Raw genomic sequence first — 26092 nt, forward strand, 5'->3', positions numbered from 1 at the left:
CTGAAAAATGAGTAATTTTAAATGTGCTAAGAACTTTTGTCATTTAGTTTCACTTTCTAGACTGTATTTCATGACAAAATTTATTTGAACTTAATTCTGTTTATATTTTATAGACATGTTTGTCTCAGTTTCCCCATGATTAAGTGGCTATGGCATGATAATTTTTAGTAAAGTAGTCTGTTATCAACTGGGTAGAATGGTAAATAGATGTTTCCACTTTAATTTTAAACTAAATATTTTAAAAATCTGTGATTATTTTGTAGGATTGTATGCTTTTCACCATGTGTTCAGGAACAAAGGACTGCTTTCTAGCTTTGTGACTGGCAAATCCTAACCAAATAATTTATTAGCACTTCTTGGTTTGTTACGGCATCTCTTTTGGGTCATCAAAACTGGAGACCCAAAGGAGCTGAACAGCTGTAATGTCTCCTAAGTTACTGACAGCTGTTTGCACTGTCTGCTCTCCACAGATCTTGCACTTCTGGTTTCCTTGTTTTTTTGTGTTTTTTTGGTTTTTTTTTGTTTTTTTTTTTTTGCTGCTGGTTCTAGGAGAGTCGTGTTTGACACTTCATATGTAATAATAGTTTAAATAATTGGTCAAGTCTATGCATTGTCTTGTAAGGAAAGAAAGCAGTTGGATATTATTTTAGGTGGGATTCTTACTTAACATCAGGGTCTAGTATGTTCATTACTGGACCACCAGTTCTTTAATATTAATAGCTGTTAAAGAATAACAAGACATTATCTTAGCAAATTTATCTCCAAATGAATCTGGAGTATATGGTATTTCTAACTTTCATGTGAGAAGATTTTTTTAGCTAGGAACATGTAAGTAATTTTGCTGTCTTCTTTTTCAAGGGGCATATTAGAAAAGAATTTTGTTCCTCAGATTGTGAAAACCTGGTGATTAAATTGTCACAATCATGTAAAATTTGTAAAAATCCAGCAACCCTACTCAGTCAAAGCATGAGTTCTCCTGTTGGCATTGGCAAAATCATTCATATTTGAAAAGAAGGGGAGTATCTTTATTTTTAATCAGTTTTCTAGAGATGATGACTTACCAGAAAGCTGAAGCCAATCCCTTCCTCAGCAGCGGAGGATATGACAATGGAAGGCAAAAATGGACATCTTCATTTAGGGCCATGTAGTTCCCAGAATATTCTACTCAGTTCTCACATTTGATGATGTAGGAACTTTGTATCAGTGTTGCTTTAGTCACTCTCTGACTCTTTCCTTCTATTTGAAGTACATCTGGTTTTTTATTTTTGTCCCTCTTTGGAGTTCAGAACAAATAGAAGCAATCTTTAGCAGTCTCTGGGTTGTTTATAAATGTTTCTTGTTAATCTAAAAACATTCAGATCCAATAGGAGAAAATATGGATGGTAATGAGATAAACTGCAGCTGGGAATGACCAACCAAAATTTGAGTTCACTGTCCCTGTCTCCACTTCAGCGTCTCTTACTTTGAAGCTGGATGCTTGTGCAGTTTAATGAAACAGCAGAAACCTATATTTGACATTTTTGGCTCTGGGGCAATAACTGCATGGAAGGCTGGTAGTGGTGTTCCATGATGAATACTGCTTTGTTTTGTCTATGGAAAATAAGTGTGCTCTGGCTTGATCTGTTTAAACTTTGATGAGAGACGTTTGCTGATTGCAGCTCTTTCTGCTATAAGATCTTGAATAGTATGACACAAATGTTTTGTAGCTTTCCCTGTTATTCTTTCTGGAAAATATGGATAAATTACAGAAAATAAGAAAATATTCTTGAGTGTATGAAAAATGTATGTAAACATATCATGAAAACATTTTGCTTTATTTAAGCATAGAAACAATTTCACACTTGAAATTAACTCTTAATTAATAGATGTCTGAGATGCTGTTATTTTACTGCAGTATTCTTTTGTGCATTTTTACTGGTGCCCTAGTTTTATGAAGCTCAGGAGTAGTCACATGAATATATTCTTGGATTTTCATCCAATATTGTTGCTAAGGAAACATCATCTTTAATACTGTATCCTTGTCTGCAGCCTGTCTGTATTAATCAATGCGTGCTAATGCTCAGCACAAACCAAGTAAAGATGAAAAAGAATCTTAATTTCTTTAAATATCAAGTAGTTTATTATTGACGATTCTCCTTCAGGATCCCCTGCCACTTCAAACCACACACAAATTGGAGGATCTGTCCACGTCTCTAGTCTCATTCCATGCAGACACAACATGGACAGCTTTTATTTTTTTTTCATTGGCTGCCATTATTATTTAATATAATAACCTAACATTGGTCTTGTGCAGTGCATGGATCTGGTCAAAATGTTGGGGGATTATTACATATTGCTCTGAAAAGGGGAAAGAACCTTTCCTGAATGTGTTAAAAAGAGGAGCTTGAATGTACTAAAGTGAGAAACACATCCCTTTTCAGTATGCTGCTGAAGCTCTACTACTGCATTTCAGCCCAATTGGAGGGACTGGCTAGGAAAAGACCTGTCATTCAGATATAGTGGTGGAAACCTCAGCTCACTACAAGTCCAGCTACTTGGTTTGGTTCAATAGTGACAGACAAATTTTGTTAAATTTTCTATTTCTGAACTCCTCTGAGAACTGCCAAGTTCTAGAGTAAATTTAAAAATTAATTTGACTTAGCGGTTTGTTAGCTCAATACCTGCTTTTTTATTATAAAGTTTGCCTTTTGGACATGTTCTTACATATGTTACATGCTACTGCATTAGATCTAACATCTGTTGTGCAAGAGCCCAGGTCAGAAAGGCCAGAGGCAAACAAGAAGAGGCACTGAGGAACTGCTCATTAGGAATATCTGTTTCCTTTTCTGGACAAGCACAGTATCTCATTCATCAGCTTAGTCATCCTTCAAGGACGAGGAAAGAAATCAAGCACCCATTTACAGTCTAGCAGTGTGGGCTAGATGCAAGCACAGTTCCAGCAGGCTGAACTGGATAGGTCATACCAGCTCTCATCACCAGAATAGGAAAGGGAATTCTCTCCTTCTGAGTGCTGTGAAGGGAATATGTGTCCTTTTCTTCTGAGTGCCGAGCTTCTTATGCCACTAAGCAATCTCTTCCTTCTCCCTAAGAAACAAAAAGCAAGAGAATATTTGTGAGGGACTGTACCTAAGCCCACAAGTCCCACACTAAGAGATTTGAAAGCTGCCTTTAAAGCTGAACCATACCCCTACTTTTCTGCCTGATCTCAGGAACTGAATGGATGAATGGCAAGCAGCTATTGCAGATACCATCCCAAGAGTTGTATGATTTTGACACCTCAATAGAGATGTGTTGAAGGTCATACCCAGAGCACCCAGAGAGAGCTCAAAGTCATTGTTTTATCCTGTTAACTGCATCGCACCACAAGTTCCTATAGTCTGTGTATGGGAAGTGTTTATTGTTATTTGTTTCTGGGTACCCATTCCAGTTAAGCTCTTTCTGTCTGCACTAGGAAGCTATTTAAAGTGAACAGCTCAGGACTGTTCCAACAATAAATGTTCTCAAGTATGTGATTTGTCTTGATGCTTCTACTCTAGAAGTTAGATCAAGATACTGTATTTTTGTATAGATTGCTATGCTTATAGGGATTGTTTGATCACTCATAGTCCAATAAAAGAACAGAAAAGAATCACTATATTGTGTGAAATTGGAATATAATCCTTGATTTTTCATGAGGACTCAAAATTTTCAAATCCATAATTCTGCATGGTTGCCCATGGGATTAATAATAGCCAAGGCTTGATTATTAAGGAAAAGCATTGTCTTATCATTCATGTCTCATATCAAAATAATGTAAATATATGTAGTAGTTACTTTGTTTGGTGTTGGTAGCAGAAGTAGTAGTCCCTTGACTTTTTCCATGCTTCTCTTTTTCATTGGCTCTGACAGCCTGTGAGATAGAATACTTGCAGGTAGTACTTTAAGCTGTCCTTCATGCCTTGGTCTCTAAGACATGGAAAGGTATGGTATTTCAGGCAGGTGTTTCTTCAGCCACTGCTAACAGCTTTGCTAAATAGTTTCCCTGAAACTCAACATATTTGCATTTTTAATGAGCTTCCTGTCTTAAAATACTTATTGTACATTTATTTTCCTCTTCTTTCAATAGCTGTCTAGAAAAGTTATTAGCAGTTTTCTATAGGGACTGAAGTGATAGGGGAAGGATGTTAGTAATTCTACAATGTTGTCTGTTGTAATTAAAATACAGGCTCTGGATCTGAATTTGTGCTGCATTATTATCCCATATCAAGGCAGAATTCAAGCTCGGTTGTTTAAGCCAGTATTTTGTGTTGTGATGTAGAAAGAACTAATACTGTGATACTGCTATTAGTTGTTATGTGCCATTTATTAATTAGAAAGAGAGGAAACCTTCTCTGTATTCACCTAATATTCTTTGAATGAAATTAGTTGGATTCTTGGGCTGAGGACAATGTTCTCCTTTCCCTTGGTAGTGCCTTTGTGTTGTCCCTTCCATCTCTGATGCTCTGTGTTTCTCTGAAGATGCTAGGCTTTAGTTAAAAACATACAGAGCTAATTTATGGTTGCTATAAATTGTTTTTTAAGGTGTGGTGTGGGGGTGCTTTTGCATGTATGTGTGTCCATACACAGTGAGTGGTTTTTTGTAGTTGTAGTGTGGTTTTGCTTGTCTAAAAATGCACTATGCACTTGTAGCACAGATCAGGACAGGGCTGAAGAGGTGAGGAATCAGGCATGAGGCTGCTGTGTTTTTCCTATTTTCCTCTTAGTTTCTGTCTCTCTTTTCTTGCTAATTCTTTTCACTTCCTTTTCCACATTTCTTTATTGTCCATTTGGTCTAATTGCTCCCTTTCTGTGGTGCCATTCTTAAAACATAGATCATTTTGGATGCAGCATTTTGTCTCCCTCCAGATGCTTTTCCTTTGTCCTGTGAGTACACCATCTGTCTTTGTGTGCTCTGGGAGATGTGCAGGTGTTAGTCAGGATTAGGTGGCAGAACTGAATTGAAATGTGGTTAAGTTTTGCTTCCAGCTCCTTTCTGCAATGTTTTTTAATTGTGAAGTTGCTCTATCAAATAAACAAGAAGGGAAGAACTAAAGAAACTACTCTGGAAGTGTTGTGAAGCAAAATGGGGAAATATTGGTTGCTTGATCCTGGTGCTGAGGGTAACAGGGAGAAGCCAAGAGCAGAAATTCCCATGGCAAAATGGAAAGTTTCAGGGCTTTTTACCTTTTCAACTTTGAAGTTAGGAATTCTGTTCAGTTTTGCATGTGGAATTCATCAAGCAATATCAACAAACTGAGCTGCTAGTTTAAAAAAGAAAAATATGGAAGTGTATTGTGTACTGTAGTTTAACTTCATAAAATATTAAGCATCTTCTAATGTGGTTTCCTCTCACTCTTTCTGTATATAGAAAATGCATACATCTTTTGAATCAGAACATTCTTCTGGTAATTTCCTGGTTAGCTTTAACCTTGCTGGTTTTGTGTATATTTCCCTTGTTTATACTTTCCTTGTCTCCACCCTTTGAATTTTATTTATCAAAACCTGTGTTCAAGTTAAAGATCATCTTACCTTTGCAAAGTGTTCAACCTTTCTCTTTCCCAAACAATTTCGAGAAGATAAATATACTTACTGTGTGTTGTTAGTGATTCTGTCCACAGGTCTCTCAAGATCATTCATTAGCCTGGCATTCTTCAGGCTAGGAAATTTTTTAGCCAAAATAAACAGCCAGCTTTAGAAATTATGTCTTCCTGACTTCTATGTGGTATTTCTACATCATTCTGGACTGCTATACCTAGTATGTGTGGAATGTCATCAAGTAGTTTGTTTGGGTTTCTGTTAGACTATATTCTTACTTTTCTTTATTATGAAATCTGAATCCTCAGACATCGTGTTCTCCCATACAGCTTGCTGGCATAAACAAAACAAAGAAATATCTGGCTGACTAGAATGTTTTCTAGCTTGGTCCCAGATGTAGCAAAACAGATCTGATGTGTACTTTGAAAGACTGAAATACAAGCTATAATAAAATTCTCTACAATACTAGAAATGTGGAGAATTAATAATTATTCAAATCCAGCTATCCCCAATTGTTGTATATTAAAATGAAGGACATTTAAGATAATCTTAATTGCTCATAAGTTCAGTCATCTGAAGTGTAGTCATTGTCTCTAGTCTAAGCTAGGTGTGCTTTGGGTTGCTGCTGTACAATCAGCAGACAGACAGCTCCAGAAAGCTGTCCCCTCATAAAAGGGACATCAAATACTGTGTGGAATAAAGAACTTCTGGAGATGTGCATCCCTGTCTGTTGATGATTGATGTGTAGACAGTTAAATGCCAACTTCTGTTTTCCATTGTTTGTGTTTTTGAATTTTGAGAAATATAAAGAAAGGAAAAGAGGTGTTTATTTCAGTGCATGAAAATCTGACCAAATTTAGTAAACCCTTTTGGAACAGAGGATTATTGACTATTTTGCAACTAATTTAAATGTAGAAGGCTTTTGAAGGCTAAATTCAAAAAAGATGTTGGTATGTACTATATGTAGAATTTTGCAACTACTGTGGAATCTGTGATACAAAATGGCTTTTTGTTATCTAGTATCCATAGGAAAATATTGTAAAAATTTTTTTAAGGGAAAAAATAGAACTAATTAGGCAAATAACAAAGTGTCATGCAGATATATTTACATCTTTTTTTTTTTGGCAGCCTTGCTTTACACCCCGAACGTGTGTTGGTGGCAACAGGTCAAGTTGGGAAGGAACCATACATCTGCGTGTGGGATTCATACACTGTGCAAACTGTATCTGTCCTGAAAGACGTTCACACACATGGCATAGCTTGCTTGGCCTTTGATTTAGATGGTCAGGTATGTAATTAATATTCTTTTCTCAAACACTTGAATAAATTGTTTATCTATTAGAAATTTTGTCACATAGTTTTTCTTTAAAAAAGGCAGTGTATTATCTCAGGATCTATCTGCTAATTCTCAAGTTGAGGAAGATCAAGTTGCGTTACTAATGAATGCCAAATATTTACATTTGGCAAGAAAATTATAACTTCAAAAGCTTTTTGAATGGAGATGAGGCGGTAGGGAGGTTCTTGTGGTCTGTGGGCCATAGTTCAGAGTTAGACCAAATAACTGGAGGCAGTGGGCCTCCCCTGTGCAGGGGCATGCCTTGTGCCCAGAGTGATGGTGGCCCTGTTGTGTTACTCACCTTGGACTCCTCCGGGCAGCATCCCCTTCTCTGTCACACATTCTGCATTCACTGCTAGCTCTCCATGTTTTGATTGTTTGTTCAGACTCATGTATCCTGTATGTAAGAGTCAGTAAACAGGCTTCATTGGATTATAAATTTGTTACTTTTGAACATTTTCTGAGTAGTAAATTGGTTCTCAGAGCTGCTACCTATAATGGAGATTGTTTTTAGCAGACTCTTGCTCCTCTGAGTAAAGAGGCTTGTTTGACTAATGTATTGGAAATGGAAAATTTAATGGTTATATTTACATGTTAGATAGCAGCTGAAAAGGTATTAGCTGAGAAAATCTTTCTGGAGATGTTCTTTCCTGGTCTATGAAACACTTCTTTCCTTCCCACTCAGCCTTGCAATGTGATAGTCAGATTTAGCTGTATCCCCAGCGCCTTTTGCTTGCTGGAAAGGTCAGTGTCTGTTAGTTACTGTTGTTACTCAAGTGAGGGTGTATTGTAGAGACCAGTTGCTGTCCTTAAGAGAATATCAAATGGAGCTGTGTTGAACACAGGAGGAAAGACTACCTGTAACTTGTTTCTGTTCAAACATGTTGTAATTGTTGTAGGAAAGTTCCGAGTCTGTTGAAATGACCTCTCACTGTTTAGGCAGTCAGCTTCTAGGCAGCTTCTTTCTAGAACATCATTTCCACTTCACAGCCATGTCTTTTCTCTACATTGTTCTTGTTGTGTAAACTTGTGTCACTCCCTCACTTGATTGGTCTTCATAATTTAAAGTCAAGATACATCAAATTAGGATTGAAATACCCTGACTTCTCAAAGATGGACTAGAAAGGTTAGATTTTGTAGTGTTAATAAATAGGAAGCATGGATAGAAATTGTATTTAACTTGTTTATTTTTTTCTCATAATCTTGGAGTTTTTCAGACAGTAAAGGAATTATGATATTGGGAATAGGTTTCTGTCTTTGGGGAAAAAGATAATGATTCAAGACTGGAGTTTGTTTTTGCTTTTATAAACTCACTAAGATAATCTATGTAGAAATTTAAGCTAAATTTGTCTTTAATGTAAGTATTAACTGCTGAATAGTGGAAAAGGCTTTGCTCAAAAGATTTGAAAAAATTTATCAATGTCAAGATGGCACAATTCATGCAAAAATGGAACAAAAATGCTCATTTTCTTTAAAAATTAAGCCAAATCACTCAGCTTTTTTTTTTAATAATTCAATCCTGTTAGTCTTTCTGTCAAGAATTTCTATAAGAAAAATAGCATTTTGACTGGTTTACAGCTGCCATATAAGTGGCTAATTTAGTCAATCATTTCTGTCAAGAAATCTGTGCAAGGTGTCTTCACAGTCAAGACAGGCTGCAAAGCACAGGAAGATCTCAAAATTTTATTTTTCTTGATTTTCTTGGAATAACCTTTTTGTTTATCCTAGTTTTACAGTATAAATAGCTTCAATTTCTTTCTGAATAATAAAGACTTCATGAAATTGTTTGGGGCCATTTAAATTCTGGTTTGAGAAAGGATTTGGAAAGAAATATTTGCTCATATGTGTCTTGAAGAATCAAGCAAGACACTTTTAAAGCATTTAATTGTTTTTGATCTTTTGTTTGTTTTCAAGAAGATTGAAGAAAATATTTTTTCTTTGTATCTCTTGAACTTAAAAAGAAATCCTAAATTCTGCAAGTTACATGTAATTAAAGGTAAATACATAAGGTTTGATTAAGTTCAGTGATTATTTCTTTTTTGCAAATGTCTCCTGACCACAGCTTGCCCTGTGAGCTATATATAATTATATATACATTAAACTTTATTGATCAGAAATACATTGTTATCTAAGAAGAACTTATGAAAAGATGCATCTATGCAAGCTTTGATGTAAGACATAGTTTATGTTTTCTTCTATATCAAAATGGAGCTATTACTTCTATCTCAAATATGTTACACATTTTTTGTAACTCATTCAAAATAATGACTTTAGATTTCATTAATATCTTGAGTTATTTTTATTTGTTTATTTTGGACACTTTTAGCGTTTGGTCTCGGTTGGTTTGGATTCGAAAAACACAGTTTGTGTGTGGGACTGGAGAAAAGGAAAATTGTTATCAATGGCTCCTGGTCATACAGACAGAGTAAGTACAACTGAATAGTCTGAGCATCAATGTCATTTTAGTTTGTTAAACCATGTCTGTATATATATAATTCTGAACAAACCCCATTTTGTTTTAGAAACTGAATTTGCCTAAAGGTTGATATGCATAAAGACGTGAAGATATTTAAGATGTGTGCATTTATTTCTAGAATAAAATGTGTAACTCAATATTTATTTGTATATGGTTTGTTGAGACAGAAAACATGTAGGAGAAGTGCATAATTAATGCACTTCTTAGACCCTAATCCCCATATGGGAAATACAAATGCAAATAATTGCTTAAATTTTTCTAGTCTGCAAATGAATCTTAATGTTGTTTTATTATATGTTTTAATTACTCTAGGGGGAAAAAAGCCAGAACTGTATTGGGTATTCAGTATCTCATTCAGTACGGAATGAGAGGACAAAAAAGTCTTTCCAATAGATCCATTTAATGCATTTCAGACTCCCTGTTAATTTACTATAAGTTTTTACTGTTTTAACTGTCCTGTGCTAGAAAGGCCATCTCTGTTGACAACCTTTGGTTTTTTTGTGCAGATATTTGATATTTCTTGGGATTTATACCAGCCAAACAAGCTTGTCAGCTGTGGTGTAAAACACATCAAGGTAATGAAATAACTCTTCGTTTACAAAATATTTTAGCTGCAGTAATATATGCTCTATAAAATGCATAAAAATAGACCCTAAAAGGAATATAGGATGATAATATGGAATGTCTTGTGTAAGAACAATATTTGTTCTTAGAACTGCAATCATGAATCACACCTGACTACGCTAGATAGGTTAAAAGATCTGTATAGTGAAAAACAGACCCTCTCTGCTCAAAGACTTCATGCCCTGGCAGAAGTAATGCAGTAGGACTGGAACAGTTGTCAGTAGCATTGTATGTAATGACTGTAATTTAAAATTTTGGTTCTCTAAAATACTGTTTGAAATCCAGAGTCGTGTAAGACAGGATGTACATGTTTAAGGTGGCTCCAGGTACTCAAGTTCTTGAATCTTGAATAATGAATGAATTGCTGCACTACAGAGGTGAAATGAATTGAAAAATCATTTCTTACCATTTAGAGAGGGTATGGGGAGACAGTGAAAGAGAAAGGAAGAGAAGCAGCATTTTTCTTTCTTTTAATTATTTTCCCTGCTTGTATTCATACCTTTGTCATTTGGAGCACTCTGTACCTGGTACAGGATTCATAATTTGGGCAATTCATGTATTTTTCAAGCATGCTGTGTTTGATCTATGTAGCAAATTCTGTGCAGAAAGAGCTTTTTTTTTCAGGTTTAACTTTGTTTGCAGGATTATCAAAGATTAGGAACAACATTTTTCATGTCAGTCAAAAGCCAGTCTTCTCCCATGCACAGTTTTCTGTGTTACCACATCACAGCAGCAGATGGCAGCTTGAAAGTTCTGTATTGCTGTTGTGTGGAGGTTCCCATGGTGTGGAAAATGTGTTGCTTTTTATACCATGAACTTGTAGAGTATTATGTATTAGTGGTCTACAGGAAAAAGGCTTAAATTTGTTCACTAGATTGCACAAGTCTGATTTGGCATGCAAGTGTTCAGCATGTCAGTTACAGGATTCCAAGAACTTGTTTAATAATGACCTTTTATTTTTACTTCTCTAAGTAAGACACAGCCCCATACCAGCCATTGTGAAGAAAATTAACTATCCCATCCCAAACCACCACAACTAGTTAAGATACTGAGATTTGTCTAATCAGTACTAGTTAGTCTAATCAGTAATGGTAATTTCTGCTTATTTCTGAATTACAGTATTGCAGGTACAAAAATCTATTCATGTAACTTCTTACATTATCCCATTTTAATTGAAGTCTGCTCAGGATTTTGAATTGATTATTGGTAACAGAGTGCCTTGCTATGAAATGCATACCTATGTGTTTAGCTCCCTAAACACATATGCAGGAAACTCTGTATGCTGAGAATGTAAGAGTAACCTGTCAGCAGTGATGCTTTCATGTTTTACATTGGATTACTTCAGCAGCTTCACTTTCCAGTGCACAATTACATGTTTGGACAGGAGGGTTTGAAAGGAATATGCAAGTGCTTCTTGTTTGCAGAGATCTCAGAAACTACAGTGTTTATCTGGAGACTTAGTTGGCAAGTGGTGTACTCTGACAAGAGACTTTGCATGTCTTTAGTTCAGGGTCTATTGGTACGTGTTGGGTTACCTAGGAGGGATTTCACATTTGTGTGGTTGCTGCAATTACACACAAATGGTTTATTAGAAAGTTCTTAAAAATCTCTGCCTCAGATGGCTACTCCATGTGATCCATGGTTCTGATGAGAAATACATCTGCAATAAAACCAGCTGCCTTCAAACAGAGCAAATAGAGTCTTATCAGAAACCTGCATGCTTAGGTGGCATCTTTAAATGTATGAAGCAATATAAAGTACAAATGCATAATTTTCAGCATAAAAGTCTTACATCAAAGAAAGATATTTCTATTATGAAATACTTTCCAAAATAACTGAAAATACAACTGACTCACAAATTATTGTTTGAAAGAATTTTAATTTAATTTAATACTGATATCCCAAAATTCCTTCCCAATTACTCTGTTATGATGATTTTGTGGAAAGATAATTGGTTAATAATTAAACCACTGTTAAACTGGAGAGCTAAGGCATGGAAAAGGGGGTGAATGGTGAGGCAAGGTACTTCTCTTTCAGATGTGCATATTAAATTTTAAGGTGTTAGCAAAATAGCCATTTCTAAATCACTTTGTGTTGCAGTTCTGGAGCTTGTGTGGCAATTCCTTGACACCAAAACGTGGTGTCTTTGGCAAGACTGGTGATCTCCAGACTATCTTGTGCCTGGCCTGTGCAAGGGACGAAGTGACGTACTCGGGTGCGCTGAACGGAGACATTTATGTGTGGAAAGGAATCAACCTCGTGCGGACAATACAGGGAGCACATGCTGTAAGTATCTCTTTCTAAATTAGTGTTGACTGTTAAGTAGATTTCTGGAAAGTCAGAAAAAGCAACAAGACATCACCTTGTCTATGTTCCGAAACGGTTTCAATGATACTCAGGATGTCATAATGGAATTTTTTTTAGAACAGTATACAGATTTGAAAAGTGAAGACATGTCAGTGAAAGTTTAACAAAAATTTTCCAAAGTGCTTGGTAATATCTTCTTTTAATTGGACTGTTTAATATGAATGTAAAATGATTATACTTTGCTATGTGGGTTTTAATTACATTTTCCATGTTATTTTAAAGAATATGAGTTTGTGATTAAAGTAGGCAGCAAAAAACCCCACTTTTTAGTTTGCAATCCGATTTGTGCATGCTAAACTGTGAAAATCCTCATTACCTCTCATTTGGTAATAGGCAGTATTTGACTTGTAATTGTCCAAGTATCACTTAAAAACAAAGCCAACCAGTTTCTGTTGGTTTAACCTATGAAGCATGAAACTCCTAAGGTCAGTTTATGAAGCAATATGATTTGCTGGTTGAATGTTAATTTTTGTTTTGTAAAGCATTGTGTCTTCTTGGTAATATTTGAAATTCCAATCTTAGCAATTTAACATGGTGTGAAAAACAAGCATATGAGTTCTGATATTGCAGCTTCAAAATTCTAGATAAAAATTAATAACAGTTAATGATTCTTGCTTGTAAGAATGTGTTTGCTTTAACTGGCCTGTTGTACTGGGTGGCCTGACATTTGTAACTTAAGTAGAAGAGTCATTCTTTGATTTAATCAGGTGGACTGAAGGGGACAAAGCAATGAATATTATGTGTGTGGGAGAGGTTGCAGTCAGCTGTGGTAAGCAGACTCTTGGTTTACCAAAGATTTAGAAATACACATTCAGGATAATTGCAGCTTGTTGAATGAACTAATAATTCAAAAGTGATAGGAGTGCTTCTTCTGTCAGTTGTATAATGACACTGTCTCTGGTTATGAACAAAGATAATGTTATGAAGAACATCTGTGTGTGAGATGTTTGCATTTGAGATTTCTTTATATACATATAAGTATATGTATATATAAACAAACCAAAAAAAAATTCAGATAAACCCAGACAAGCATACTGTATAAATATAAAATGTATTCAAGAGGGCCCAAACTGTGAATCAGGAAATACGAGGGGGTATTTATGGTATGGAGTTATTCTTGCTCTCTAACTTCAGATCTGGTTTCAGTCTTCACAATAGGAGTTCAATAGCGTTCTGTTCTTTTCTGTGTTTTCCTGAAAGGATTGGACATTGCATATGCAGACCTCGATTCTCAGAGGAAAGAGTGCACTTAGTCTCCTGTTGAAAACTGATGCCAAAATATTCTCCCATCCTGTTGTTGCTGTAGGAGACAGCTGTCTTGCATATTAACATACTTGTTACTTGGACTATTTAGACTTGCAACAGTTTATTTCTCAGAATAATGCAGTGTTTTCAGCTATTTAAGTGTGAATTGACACAACTGAAAAATATAAGATGATGAGAGCGTGTTGCTCCATTCCCTGATGTGCTGTGCTGTTCTGAGTTGACCATGAGACAAATTTGAAGTGCAGTAACATTCTTATCTTCAGTAACATCAATGGACAGAGCTCAGGTGACCTTGGAGTAGGTCTCATCTAGCCTTCTATTTTTGGCTCTGTCATCTAGGCTCAATGGAATTGTACTTTGCAGTTCTGAAAATTAAGTAGGGACACTAGTTCATGGTTTTGAAATTCATTTTTACAATACTTTTTTTTACAAGAGTCACTACAAATCTTACAAATTTCAGGGGGAAAAACCTCAATAAAATATGGAAACTTCTTTCCAAAAAAATGAGACTCTTTTTTTTAGTAAAAAATTGTCTTAAAGGATAATATTGACAGACTACCCTAAGCCCAACATATGGAAACTTGGAATGACAGTATCACTTCAGTCATACTAAAATATTATCATGCTATTTTATGGCTACTTAATTTAATAAATTAATGGGCTTAATTTTATAATTGATAAATTGTGTCCTTCTTGTCCAAAGGAAATGCAAGTGCAAAACCACAAGGTTTATGTTGTATGTCTATTGTTGAAGGGACAGTGTGCACATAGCAGGGAATTGATACAAATTTCTCTTCAGTGTGCTAGTGTTGGAATTGTCATCGCTGCATACCTGTTCATCATCCTGCATCATTACTCCTCACCAGGTGTGATGTAAACTGTAATCTTATTGAAGGAAGATGTCTCATTATTTGCATAAATACCATTCTTTTCTCGCAGCATAACCAGCTGAGATACTGGAAAACAGTTTCTAAAGCACATTAGTGATGTGGAGAAACAGTCTAGCCCCGATTTATTAAGTTATTGTAAGACATTGTCTGCATTAATATAGAAAACCTGTTCTTTTCAAAGGTTGGTTCTCTTTGTTGTGGTTGCCCTAGCTGAAAAGATATTTTCATTTTAAGAATAATTCAATGTGAAAAATAAGCCATGGTCTCCCAATATGAGCAACCAAGGAAACAGATAGCAACTTTAAAACTAACAAGCAAAATAAGAATTCTTAATTCAGACAGATTATCTGTTTTCTGTCATAGCAATACTAACAGAGAGGAAAGTAGAGTTCCCTGCAGATTTCCATCTGAGTTTGAGTAGAAACAAAAAATTGAGAGTTAAGAGTTGGAAGAGGATTAGGGAGTTCACTTAAAAGAGAAGCAGGAATGAAAAGTAGGAAAAAATGCAAATGAGCAGGGTTTAGGAGTAAAGGTACAGAGTTCATGTGCAGGGAACAACGGATAACAGTGGGCAACTTCAATTCTACATTTGCCTCCTACATAATAATCTTAGTAATGAAAATTTTAAAGGGGAGAAAGAAAACAATAACATGTTTTCATGGCAATTTCAATTCACTGGTAATGGTAATACTCCATAAGGTTATTTTGGGTGATGGATCTGGCTCTGGAAAGTTAGTAAATACCTTGACTAATAAAAAAAATTAATAGTTGTCTCATTTGTGTACCAGTGCAAAGAACAGATTATAGAATCTTCCACCTTATATGTTCTAAATTCAAGGTAGTCCATGACTATTAAGATATATACAAGATATTACTTGGATATTAAAAGGAAATTTTGTGTTTAGTTAAAACACTGTCTGTTTCAAAGATTCTTGTGTGCTATGCTTTTGCCTTGCATAGTAAATGTACATAAGATGCTTTCTCAGCAGATGAATAATTAATTTTGAGATAGGCTTTCAGAGGTACACATTAAAGTTGTGTGGATTGATGTCAGAAACTGAGGTTAAATAACAAGCTTGAGGTTAAATAACAGGCACTCTGTTAAAACCATTGCACGCCTATGTCAGTGTGCTGGATACTAATTAAATATAGATGGAAACAATATAATGATCTTAAATGAATGGTTTTAAACTGGTGTCATGTACCTACACCATGACCATTAAGTCATGCAGTATTTTCTCCTGCTGCTTAGACTAGTCATTGGTTTCAAAGGTAACTGTCCACTTCTTTTAGCCAATGGGAGGAATATGGACAACTACATTAAATTTTATAGTAGTATGGACATTTTTAAACTGTTTTCTAGGTTATTTGTTAGACAGGAAGATCACATTTCACAGCAGTGTCTCTCCTCTGTGAACTCACTGACGCCTCTCTTAAATGTTTGCAATCCATTTCCTTACTGTGCAGTCTGTGTTGGGAGAGACAGTGTCTCAGGATGCGTGCCCAACATGGGTGTTGCTTTACATTTCTGTGTCCTGTAGTGTACCTGGGAGTAAAAAGGAGGCACTGGAGTTGTTTTTGTGTTGGTATAGTGTCTCTGTTCTCCGTGTTGCTCAGTAGTAGTCAGTTGCTCCTCAGTCTCCATATGATTTTCCAAGCTTGGTCCTAACTATAGCTAGCTGCAGTCATCATGTGTTTTAGGAATTGCATAGTCAGAGTAGTGGATTTTATACATTTAGATAAACTGACACTTGATTTTTGCACATTGGGGGCAAGATAGGTCCAGCAGCAGTAAAAATCCATAAACTGCTTCAGTATTGGAAACTTCTTGGATTCAAGTAGTAGCTAAGTATTCTTGCAGGATGGATCATCATTGTCAAATTCTTCTTGTATTTCTCCAGATTTCAATTATAATTTCTGGTAGATCTGGGCATTTATTTTTTTTTATTTTCTCTCATTCAAATATTTTTTCCTCAAATTTGAGGGAACACAGATGTGATACCAGCTGGTTATATTGGAAAAAGAGGAAATATTCAGCATTCTGAGAAAATGTTGCTAGATTTCAGATATTATTTCCAGAATTTTCAGGTTCATTAGGAAGTGCAAGGAATAATTTGTAAAAGAATAATGCAGTCTGTATGCCAAGCTTCATAAGTCTCAAGATGGAAGTCTTTGATTTACACCTTTTATTTTCATTCGGAAGCACAGTCTTTGTGGCTCACATTCAATTGGATCTAACAAAGTCAGTGCAATTGTTTGCCTTTCATTACTGCTAGAGGGTTTTTAAACATCAAGAATCAAATTATGTTGATGACAATTTCAGGCTGAAGGATTAAAGGAGCACGAAGATACCAAAGTTGATTTGCATTAACAATCCTGTCAGTTTTTACAAGGAATGATTTAGTGGAGGATTTACTGGCCAGGCTACCCCACTAAAGAATCTGTGTTTTCCCCTTCAAGTGTGAGCCTAACAATTGTATGAAATGTAGCAAAGCTCAGCTTTTTCCATTAGATACTTACAGTCCCCATTATTGAGGGGCATTTTTACAGTTTTCATCTTGTTCCCTTATTCCAGTGGCACAAAGACTGAAATGAGAGTGTCCTATTGCATTTCAAGAGATTGAGCAAGCACATCTGCCAAATCTCCTTGACAACCACTATGTCCTTTTCAAGATAAGGATATTCTGTGGAATGGAAAACAGATTAATGCTGGATCCACTTGATTTTATCTTCAGAGCATTCCGCCAGCTCCCACATCACCAAATGTCTGATTATTTTTTTAATACTGACTAATTAAATAATGGATTTGGAAGGAGTTAATTAGAGAAGAGAAAATAATTCTATTATCAAGATTGCATTCTAAAAAGAGCTTTAAAAGACTTAGACAGAATTCAGTATAAGCTACAAAATGTGCTGAAATTCCTCTAGATTTATATTTATTCCATGGCACCTAGAATCATAGAATCACTAAGGCTGGAAAAGGCCTCCAAGATGAGAGTCCAATTATTAACCTGGTCCTGCTGTGTTCACCGCTAAACCCTACCCACAAGTGCCACATTCCACCTGTTTTTGAACACTTCCAGGGATTATCCCTCTAGGACTTCTCTGGGCAGCCTGTTCCAATACTTGGCAACCTTTTTAGTGAGGGAATTTTTACTCATAACTAATCTAAACCTTCTCTGGTGCAAATTGAGGCCATTTCCTCTCATCCTGTCACTTGTTACCTGAAAGAAGAGACCAACCCCCACCTGGCTACAGCCTCCTATCAGGCACTTGTAGGGAGTGATGAGGTCTCCCCTGAGCCTCCTTTTCTCCAGGCTGAACACCCCCAGCTCCCTCAGCTCCTCCTCACAGGACTTCTGCTCACAATAGTAAAGGTTAATGTGGTGAAGCAGATAGACACACATGGAGAAAAACAAATACAGTTTGTGCTGTATTTTCAAAAACTTCTAGGCTCCTAAAGAAATAGAAGATTTTCAAGATTTTAGAGATAATGAGAGTTAGCTTTCTATTCTGCTTATGACTTAAAAATTCCACGACATTTCTGTTTATACACATACTGCTCCTGAACTTGTGGCTTATCATAAAAGTCTCTTTGTTAAGAATGGACATGACATGCCCAAAATTTGACTGCTGTCACCCAAGTATTTCAGTTTTCATTGCCTTTTGACATTCTATTAGGCTTATTTTCTTTGTGAAAGCTGAGAGATTTCTTTTTTTGTAACATTAAAAAATATATCCTTGTTACCTGATGCTAGAGAAGCAAACACAATCCATATTTCCTTATGACCAGTCCATTATGATATTTTTCTTAGTTGTAATTTAAGAAGAAAATGCATACTGGTAGGAGATAATAATCATGAGTACTCCAGAATTCTCACAAGTCACATTGTATCCTAATTTGTTCTGTGAGTGTACAGCTTTTTTTCCCCTCAAAAGCCAATCTCTCCTTTGCAGATTGCTTTCATCTTTGCAGTTGATGTGCTTCATTACTATAAAATCTAGACCCTATCTAAAGAACTGTTGGAACTTTACCTTTACTTTTTTGCAAAACTGAAATTTCAGACTTATATTATATTATATTTTAATATTATATGTATATACTCATATACACATATGGTCTACTTTCTTTTGGCCAGGAATCAGAGACAGATTTTCTTTTCCACTGTTTCTAATGCTCTCTTGTTTACTTTTGTCATAGCTGAATATTACATACTTAAATATAGAGCAATTTTTTTAACTTCTTACAGGCTTATCAGCTAAAGTTGCCCTTTCAGTAGCTTTGCTTACTGAAATGTGGGAGTTATTTCTGAACATAGTGCTAGTGAGTTGTGTAGGTAATTAAAAAAACCCAATTGTGTGTGTGCCATTTAGATATGTATCATGTTAATCCAATATAGTGGCTACGAGGCTATAGTTTCTTTATTTTAATACTACATGTATCATCTTTGTCTATTTGTTGTACTGAAGAAAACACTAGCAATGAGTAGAAGAAAATGGGTTAGGTTTTGTTTCCTGATGTTTGCCTTTAAAATAAGAATTTATGTTAATTTTTCAATAGTGTAGCATGATCATTGTTTTTCTTAAATTTTATTTCTAAATTTAAATTTTAAATCAATCTTCCTTGTTAAAAAAATTAAAAAACCCCAGATGTTTTTCGCATTGTTGTATAGCAGTTGAATACTAGTAACAAAGGCTCTAAAGGAAGCCTAATAGACATCATGGGAAATTTTCATGCTGGCATTTATTAGAGTGGGGCAAGGTCCTATAGGCAAGAGGATACAAAACTAAGCTCTTTCTAGGGATGAGAAGCAGCATCACCTTGATGATGATCATCTGAAGGAAAGCATTCTTGCAGCAATTATCTTTCTGTTTATCACTTGTTAATTCTGCTTGTGAGTTAGTTTCCGTTTCCGACTTTCTGATATTTGAAGCTTGTATTGGTTGCATACTGGTTTTCTCCAATCTGTGGATGTTGTTAAAAGTAACTTTCTTCTCTCTTTAGGCAGGAATTTTCAGCATGAATGCGTGTGAAGAGGGGTTTGCCACTGGTGGCAGGGATGGCTGCGTTCGCTTGTGGGACTTAAATTTTAAACCAATTACTGTGATTGATCTCAGGGAAACAGACCAGGGGTATAAAGGTAAAGAGAAGTTTGTTGCTGTCAATATACCAATAAGATAGGAAATTTATCAGAGTTTTGAACAAGAAAAGACTTTAAAACCCAAAGTGTTTCTTTATACGCATTACCATGAGCTATTTGCTAGAAATATAATAGATCATGCCCACTAGTATGAAGGTCACAGTTACTTTTACAAACTGTACATATGATGAGGATGTAGACACAGATTTAATTTTTTATGTGCATTGTTTCTAGAGCACAGCAGTTTTTAACAAGGAACAGTAATGCTTTAAGAGAACTTGAGGCAGTGAGATCTACAGTGTATAGCAATGGAGTACAACAATTTCATTCACTAGTTACCCACATTTTCCTTAAAACTATTTGGATGTTATCTAAAGTTTTATGAAACTTAGAACACTGCTTACTTGTAAATATTACTTCATGTCATGCTAAATCTTTACATAGAGTGTTTCAGATATTGTTGCTGTAATGATTTAGGATAAGAATACAAACATGTACTGAAGCACTAGTGTCACCTAAAATATTGCTTTTGTTGGCATTTGGTTTTCTTCACCCCCAGTCACTTTTGTTATTTTCTAATATCTTACCAAGGATTTGAAAATGTGCTAGAATGTCTCATAGCAATGAGATACTCAGGGTCAATACATATCTGATTGCAAGTGAAGTCTTTGTATGGTGTAATTGACATGGCATTCCCACCAAGATTGTGAAGTATTGCACCAAGATGGAACACATTTTGCTGCAGTAGAGTGGCTCTGTTTTAAATTTAAATTTACTCCGCTGCTGCTTCTCAGTTCTGATGCATGTAGCTGAAAGCTGTTTCATTCAGTTTCATTCTTTAAGACTTGTTTTCACCTCCAGTTGCCTCCTTTACTTCTGATGTAACAGACTCTTGCCATAAACTTTTGGCTTGTCAAATGCCCATGGCAGAGCAAGCAGATTTAAAAAAAATCTGACATTGAATAAAATGAGTTTTCTGGCTCTTTTCCCTTCACTTTTTTTTTTTAAATTTATTTAATATACTTCTGAGGATTGTCTCTATGAACTGTTCTCTTGCTCATTTTTTAAATTGCATTTTATGCTACTGCACTGTCTTACCTCTTGGTATAGCCTATATATCCTCCAAGTAGTCATGAAAAAGTTTATGTTCCAAGGACAAGTATGCCACTATCTATGAAATAGATAAAAAGAGTAAAAGAAGCAGATCCAGGAATAAGAGAAGGGGTATAGATATTTCTTGATATTTCTTTCCTTTAATGCTTTGTCTTTTGCTACTTTACCTTTGTTTTACAAGTTCTGAGGATGTATCTCTCAGTAACAATCTCTTCTGCAGGTCTCTCTGTAAGAAGTGTTTGCTGGAGAGGAGACCATATACTCGTTGGGACACAAGATAGTGAAATTTTTGAAATTGTGGTGCATGAGCGTAATAAGCCTTTCCTGATAATGCAGGGGCACTGTGAAGGAGAGCTGTGGGCCTTGGCTGTCCATCCTACAAAACCCCTGGCCATGACTGGAAGCGATGATCGATCAGTCAGGTTAAATTTTGTTTCTTTGTTAAACTGCATACAGTTTTAGACAATCAACTCATTTTGTAGGTAACCTAATTGAAATGTATGCATTTTAAAGTTAGCAAAATGTGGCATTGATGTACTCCTAGAGTTAAGTTATGCAGGAAATGAGTGCTCTTCAGTAGTAAAATACAGTGGAAGTATGTATTTCCCAAAACCCCCCATATATGAAATTTGAAAACATTTTGTTTGGGGTAATGTTGAGCACTCAGAGACAAGGACAATCCTTTAATTCTTTCCTTTTCAGGAGTTATGTTAAGCATGAACAGCTTGTGATGAAAAAAGACTGTGATAGAAACTTACACATTTTACTCTTCCATATTTACTTTTCCAAATGCTGCAAATTAACTTCTAATGTGTGAATTTCATCAAACCTAGTCCATACATTGTAACAGAATATAAATGCTCAGAAAGCCCACCAAATTACTCCCTCTGACATGTTCATTTCTATCTTTTTTTTGGTTGAAAATACCTTTTCTTTCTTATAAGTTAAATGTGTTGGCCTTTTCATTAAATATCTTAAGTACAACACAGTTAAGCAAATCAATAATTCAGTTATTAATATTATTATTACTCTCAAATTCCAGAGATGTTTGTAAATAATAGATGTAATCTTCCTTGTTATAAAAATTCACATATTTGAATATTATTAGTTATAATGAGCTATCAATAATGACTTTTAGTAGGAAAAGTTGTTTATACTGATCAAAATCTTTAATTGTTATTTAATGTTTCTGGCTAAAATGATTAGCAAAATAGTGGAATTTTTGCAGGAGTGGTCTAAAAGTATGTATTGTCATATGCTGTGATTTTTTATATTCAGAAAATCAAAATTAATCTCTCCCCACATTTTCTCATTAGAGATATTCCTGCCTTTAAAAATATAAGAATATTTCTTACTCTTTGCATAATCCACACTTATGTCTTAGATTTTCCTTGTGGAAAATTATTTTAAAACAGGGACACTGCCATGTCCGGCATTGTACAGAAACTGAGGGCTTCATCTTCTCTGTGACAAAGCTGCCCACCCATTTTACATTAGAAATAATGACTTTATTTCAGAATCTGGAGTTTAATAGACCACGCTCTGATTGCCCGGTGCAACATGGAGGAGCCCATTCGCTGTGCTGCTGTTAGTACTGATGGAATCCATCTGGCTCTTGGAATGAAGGATGGCTCTTTCACTGTGCTTCGAGTCAGGCATGTTACCAAACTTAAATATAGATACCTTATTAATGTTTTGATCTCTTGTAGCCATGCATGTTGTCACTTGTGTTTTTGTTTTAAATAGTGGAGGGTGCTCAGATTTTTTATATGTGTGCTACATATGTACATGTTCTATAACAACCCATTTGAAAAAGTGTACTGGTCTATTTGCAGAGAGTGGCAGTGTTCTAGGAAATGTTTTGCTTTAGGTTTTGTATTTATGAATTATCCTTGAATTACTAAGAAATAAATTTTCATTACTTTGTAAATTGTTTCTGTGTGTTGGAATTCTGCTGTCAGCACATCATGCATACAAAATGAGTACTGCCTTGTGCTGCTGTGATCCCACAGTTTCAAAGGGAAAATGAGATTTGTGTCTCACGTCAATGAAGTTTCCTTCCATGGGTGAATAAAGATCTCATAATCTACTTGATGAAATTTTCTTGTGGACCCAACTTGAGCAGTTCCTTTTGTTCACTGTCCTTCAGCCCAGTGAAGCACCTTTTTGTGTCACCATTTCCTTCTTTTTTTTTTTTTCTCCACGAAGCCCTAACCAACTCTAAAAACAGCAGTGTTGTGTTTGCACACAGGATAGTTAGGTTCAATATATAATTTCACAATCTTGTTCGTTTTTTAGACTGGGAACATGACAGTGTGATGAGGCTCTTCTCTACTTATGGCATGCTTTCTTTCATACTGCAGAGATATGACTGAGGTTGTTCATATCAAAGACAGGAAAGAAGCTATTCATGAACTCAAATATTCTCCAGATGGGAATTTCCTAGCTGTTGGCTCCAATGACAGCTCTGTGGATATATATGGAGTTGTTCAGCGGTACAAGAAGGTTGGGGAATGTATTGGATCCTTAAGCTTCATCACACATATGGATTGGTCTTCAGACAGTAAATACTTACAGACCAATGATGGCAATGGAAAGAGACTTTTTTACAGAATGCCAGGTAAGGTTCTGGGTTGCTTTTGTGCTATTTGTTACTTGTAACAGAAATCACATGTAGTGGTTTTGTAAAAAAAAAACAAACAAAAAAAACCCCCACAAAAACCAAAATGTAAATCCTGTTTCAAAGCATGGGGGTATAGATGAAGGGTTTTGTAAATTTCATAAGATTATTTGCCACATTTGAGTAAGTACCACATTTTTCTGGCAAAGTTCCTGAAATACTTCTATCCTTATATGTGTAGTCTTCTTTCTAATGTATATTTTTGTACTAGAGATTCTGCCTTATAATTTATTTTGTTTCACAAAAATAAATTTTTGCTCCCACTTTGTCAATGTATATTTTTGTACTAGAGAAGCCTTATAATTTATTTTGTTTCACAAAAATAAATTTTTGCTCCCACTTTGTTTAGAAGAATTAAAATGCAGCATTTTAATTAAATTTTGCAATAGCTTAGCAGCTTTGTTCTTATAGAGCTTGGATATTAAATAAATTATCATTTGATTGCACTGAATGATTTTTATAATGTATGGAATAATCAGTATGTTGCAGCTCAGAAGAGGCATTTGGTTGTCTAAAACTATGCAGCAGACTGAGGAATTCAACTTAAAAGAGCTTTTACAGTGAGGAACTTTGTAAGAACCCCATTATTGCAAGTGCTCTTAAAGACATTTTCCTGAAAACTTCACTGAAACACCCCACAGTCTTGAAATAATTTCTATTAAGGTAGTTCCCTCTGTAGAGGACATATGCACATAGTGCTATCTTACAGCTTGAAACTGAAGTAGTCCTTTTTAGAATACCCCAATGGCAGTATTTATCCCAAGACTTGACTTCTGTCTGTTGCATACACTCTTTACATAATATTCTGTATTCTTCGCACTCATCTTTGTAGTATTTTTATTTGTTTAACTGGGTATTATCACTACTTTTTATATTATCCCTTCATTCTTATACAGATTTATAAAGATTTATGCTTTGCACTGTATATTATTCACAGATTCTTAGAGCTTTTTCTGATTCTCTGCCGAAGCACCTCATACATTCTATGCACAACTTTGATTCTGTGCACTGAATGCAACAGAAGATGTGTAAGAAAAGATAGTGAGAATTTAATTAGACAGTAACAAACAGACACAGGAGGAGCAATTTGAAGTTATAAGGCAGCTTTCAACCCGGAGTTCCTTCATATGTTAGAATGTGGGATTGTAAACCTTGTTTATGAAAAAAGGTTTATCGAAGTCTGTGGAGTTAGAGGAATCTCCCAAATATTTTAAAGTAATGATCAAATTGTGTAACACTTGAAATTCCACAATGAATTAAGGAACTTACAGTTATCTGGCACAAGACCTGCAGGACTTAGTTATGGATATAAAGTATTGTTAATCATAGTTTGCATGGATTGGTGATTGAAGGGCTGAGAAGGGGATTGTTGTCCTGCTCACCTTCTGCAGGTGTGTATTCAGTCTGACTCACAGCTTTCACCTTTGCTTGCACTGCTCTTGCATTGCTCCAGCCCTTGGCTCCTGGCCTTTCCAGAAGACAGAGCCACTACTTAATGGGCCTTTGGTCTGACTCAGCTCTTACCTTGTGAGATTGGATCAATCTCATTACAGATAGAGCTGGTGTAAAATAATGTAACAAGCATCTAAGCACAAAATATGTGGTTTTAGTAATTTGCAGTGGCCAGATATGAGTTCTTCAGTTCTTGCTCTAAATAATCCAAGTTTCTACAATCATTCAGCAACAGAATTTTTTATGAACTATATCTTAGAATGTAATTAAATGTATTTTTGATAAATATTTAAAAACAGCCTCAAGCAGATACCAATAAATAAGAAAACTATAAAGTACCAAACCTATGATCTTCTGTTAAATAGTCTTGAGAAGTCTTCTTACTGATACTGTTGGTCATAATAGGCAATACTAGATCAGGACCATTTCAGAAGTCAGTTTTTAATTCTGTTGTACCTGGTTTCAGTTTTTAGAGAGTTTTCAAAAATGTTGCATTCTTTAAAATTGCATGAGCAAATATTGAGAAATGACTCTTTATTTTTTGCTTAGGTGGAAAAGAAGTAACAAACAAGGAGGAATTGAAAGGCATTCAGTGGGCATCATGGACCTGTGTTTCTGGCCTTGAAGTTAATGGAATCTGGCCCAAATATTCTGATATAAATGATATAAATTCTGTGGATGCGAATTTTATTGGTCAAGTTATGGTTACAGCTGATGATTATGGAATAGTAAAGCTCTTTCGATACCCATGTCTAAGAAAAGGTAGTGCCTTTTAAATTCAATTATATGCATATTTTTAAATTGTGACTTTTAAACAATATGTATTAGAAGACTGGAAAATGAAATGGCTTTTAATATCACTTCTTTCAAAAAGAGTTTAAAAAAATGGGGGAACACCAGTCTTTAAAAAAACACCCAAAACATTCATTTATGTACATAAATGTTGAAGACACATCCTAAGACCTATCCATGCAGTTGCAGCCAGCATTAAAATTGAATGATGTGTAGAATGAAGTTCTTCAAACAACTCTGAAACAATGAGGCTTTTCTGATCTAAAAAGATTACTTATAATGGAGTGCTGTTAGGAACTTAATTTCGGTAACTCATCCAATGACTGTGTTGTGGTTATGTAGCCATGAAAATGTTAACTGGATGTAGCTGCACTAATGCCACCAGTTCTACTGCTGAACCTG

General features: G+C 35.3%; 1 protein-coding gene across 7 annotated transcripts in view; it reads left to right on the plus strand.

Moving 5' to 3' along the window:
• Window positions 1-26092, plus strand: part of EML5 (EMAP like 5) — a 100044-nt gene that overhangs the window by 13895 nt on the left and 60057 nt on the right. For all 7 annotated transcript variants that reach the window (XR_005627845.1, XM_039712780.1, XM_039712775.1 and 4 more), the window contains exons 2-10: window positions 6682-6841; window positions 9216-9314; window positions 9872-9940; window positions 12090-12275; window positions 19518-19653; window positions 20987-21188; window positions 22284-22421; window positions 23130-23386; window positions 25448-25660. Coding sequence is in view for 6 of the 7 variants with exons in the window: in XM_039712780.1 (XP_039568714.1) it covers window positions 6682-6841; window positions 9216-9314; window positions 9872-9940; window positions 12090-12275; window positions 19518-19653; window positions 20987-21188; window positions 22284-22421; window positions 23130-23386; window positions 25448-25660 (1460 nt within the window). In the remaining variant the exon portion in view is untranslated. The remainder of the gene's footprint in view (window positions 1-6681; window positions 6842-9215; window positions 9315-9871; window positions 9941-12089; window positions 12276-19517; window positions 19654-20986; window positions 21189-22283; window positions 22422-23129; window positions 23387-25447; window positions 25661-26092) is intronic.

The sequence above is a fragment of the Passer montanus genome, unplaced genomic scaffold, assembly GCF_014805655.1.
Source record: "Passer montanus isolate IOZ18808 unplaced genomic scaffold, ASM1480565v1 scaffold27, whole genome shotgun sequence".
Classification (NCBI taxonomy): Eukaryota; Metazoa; Chordata; class Aves; order Passeriformes; family Passeridae; genus Passer; species Passer montanus.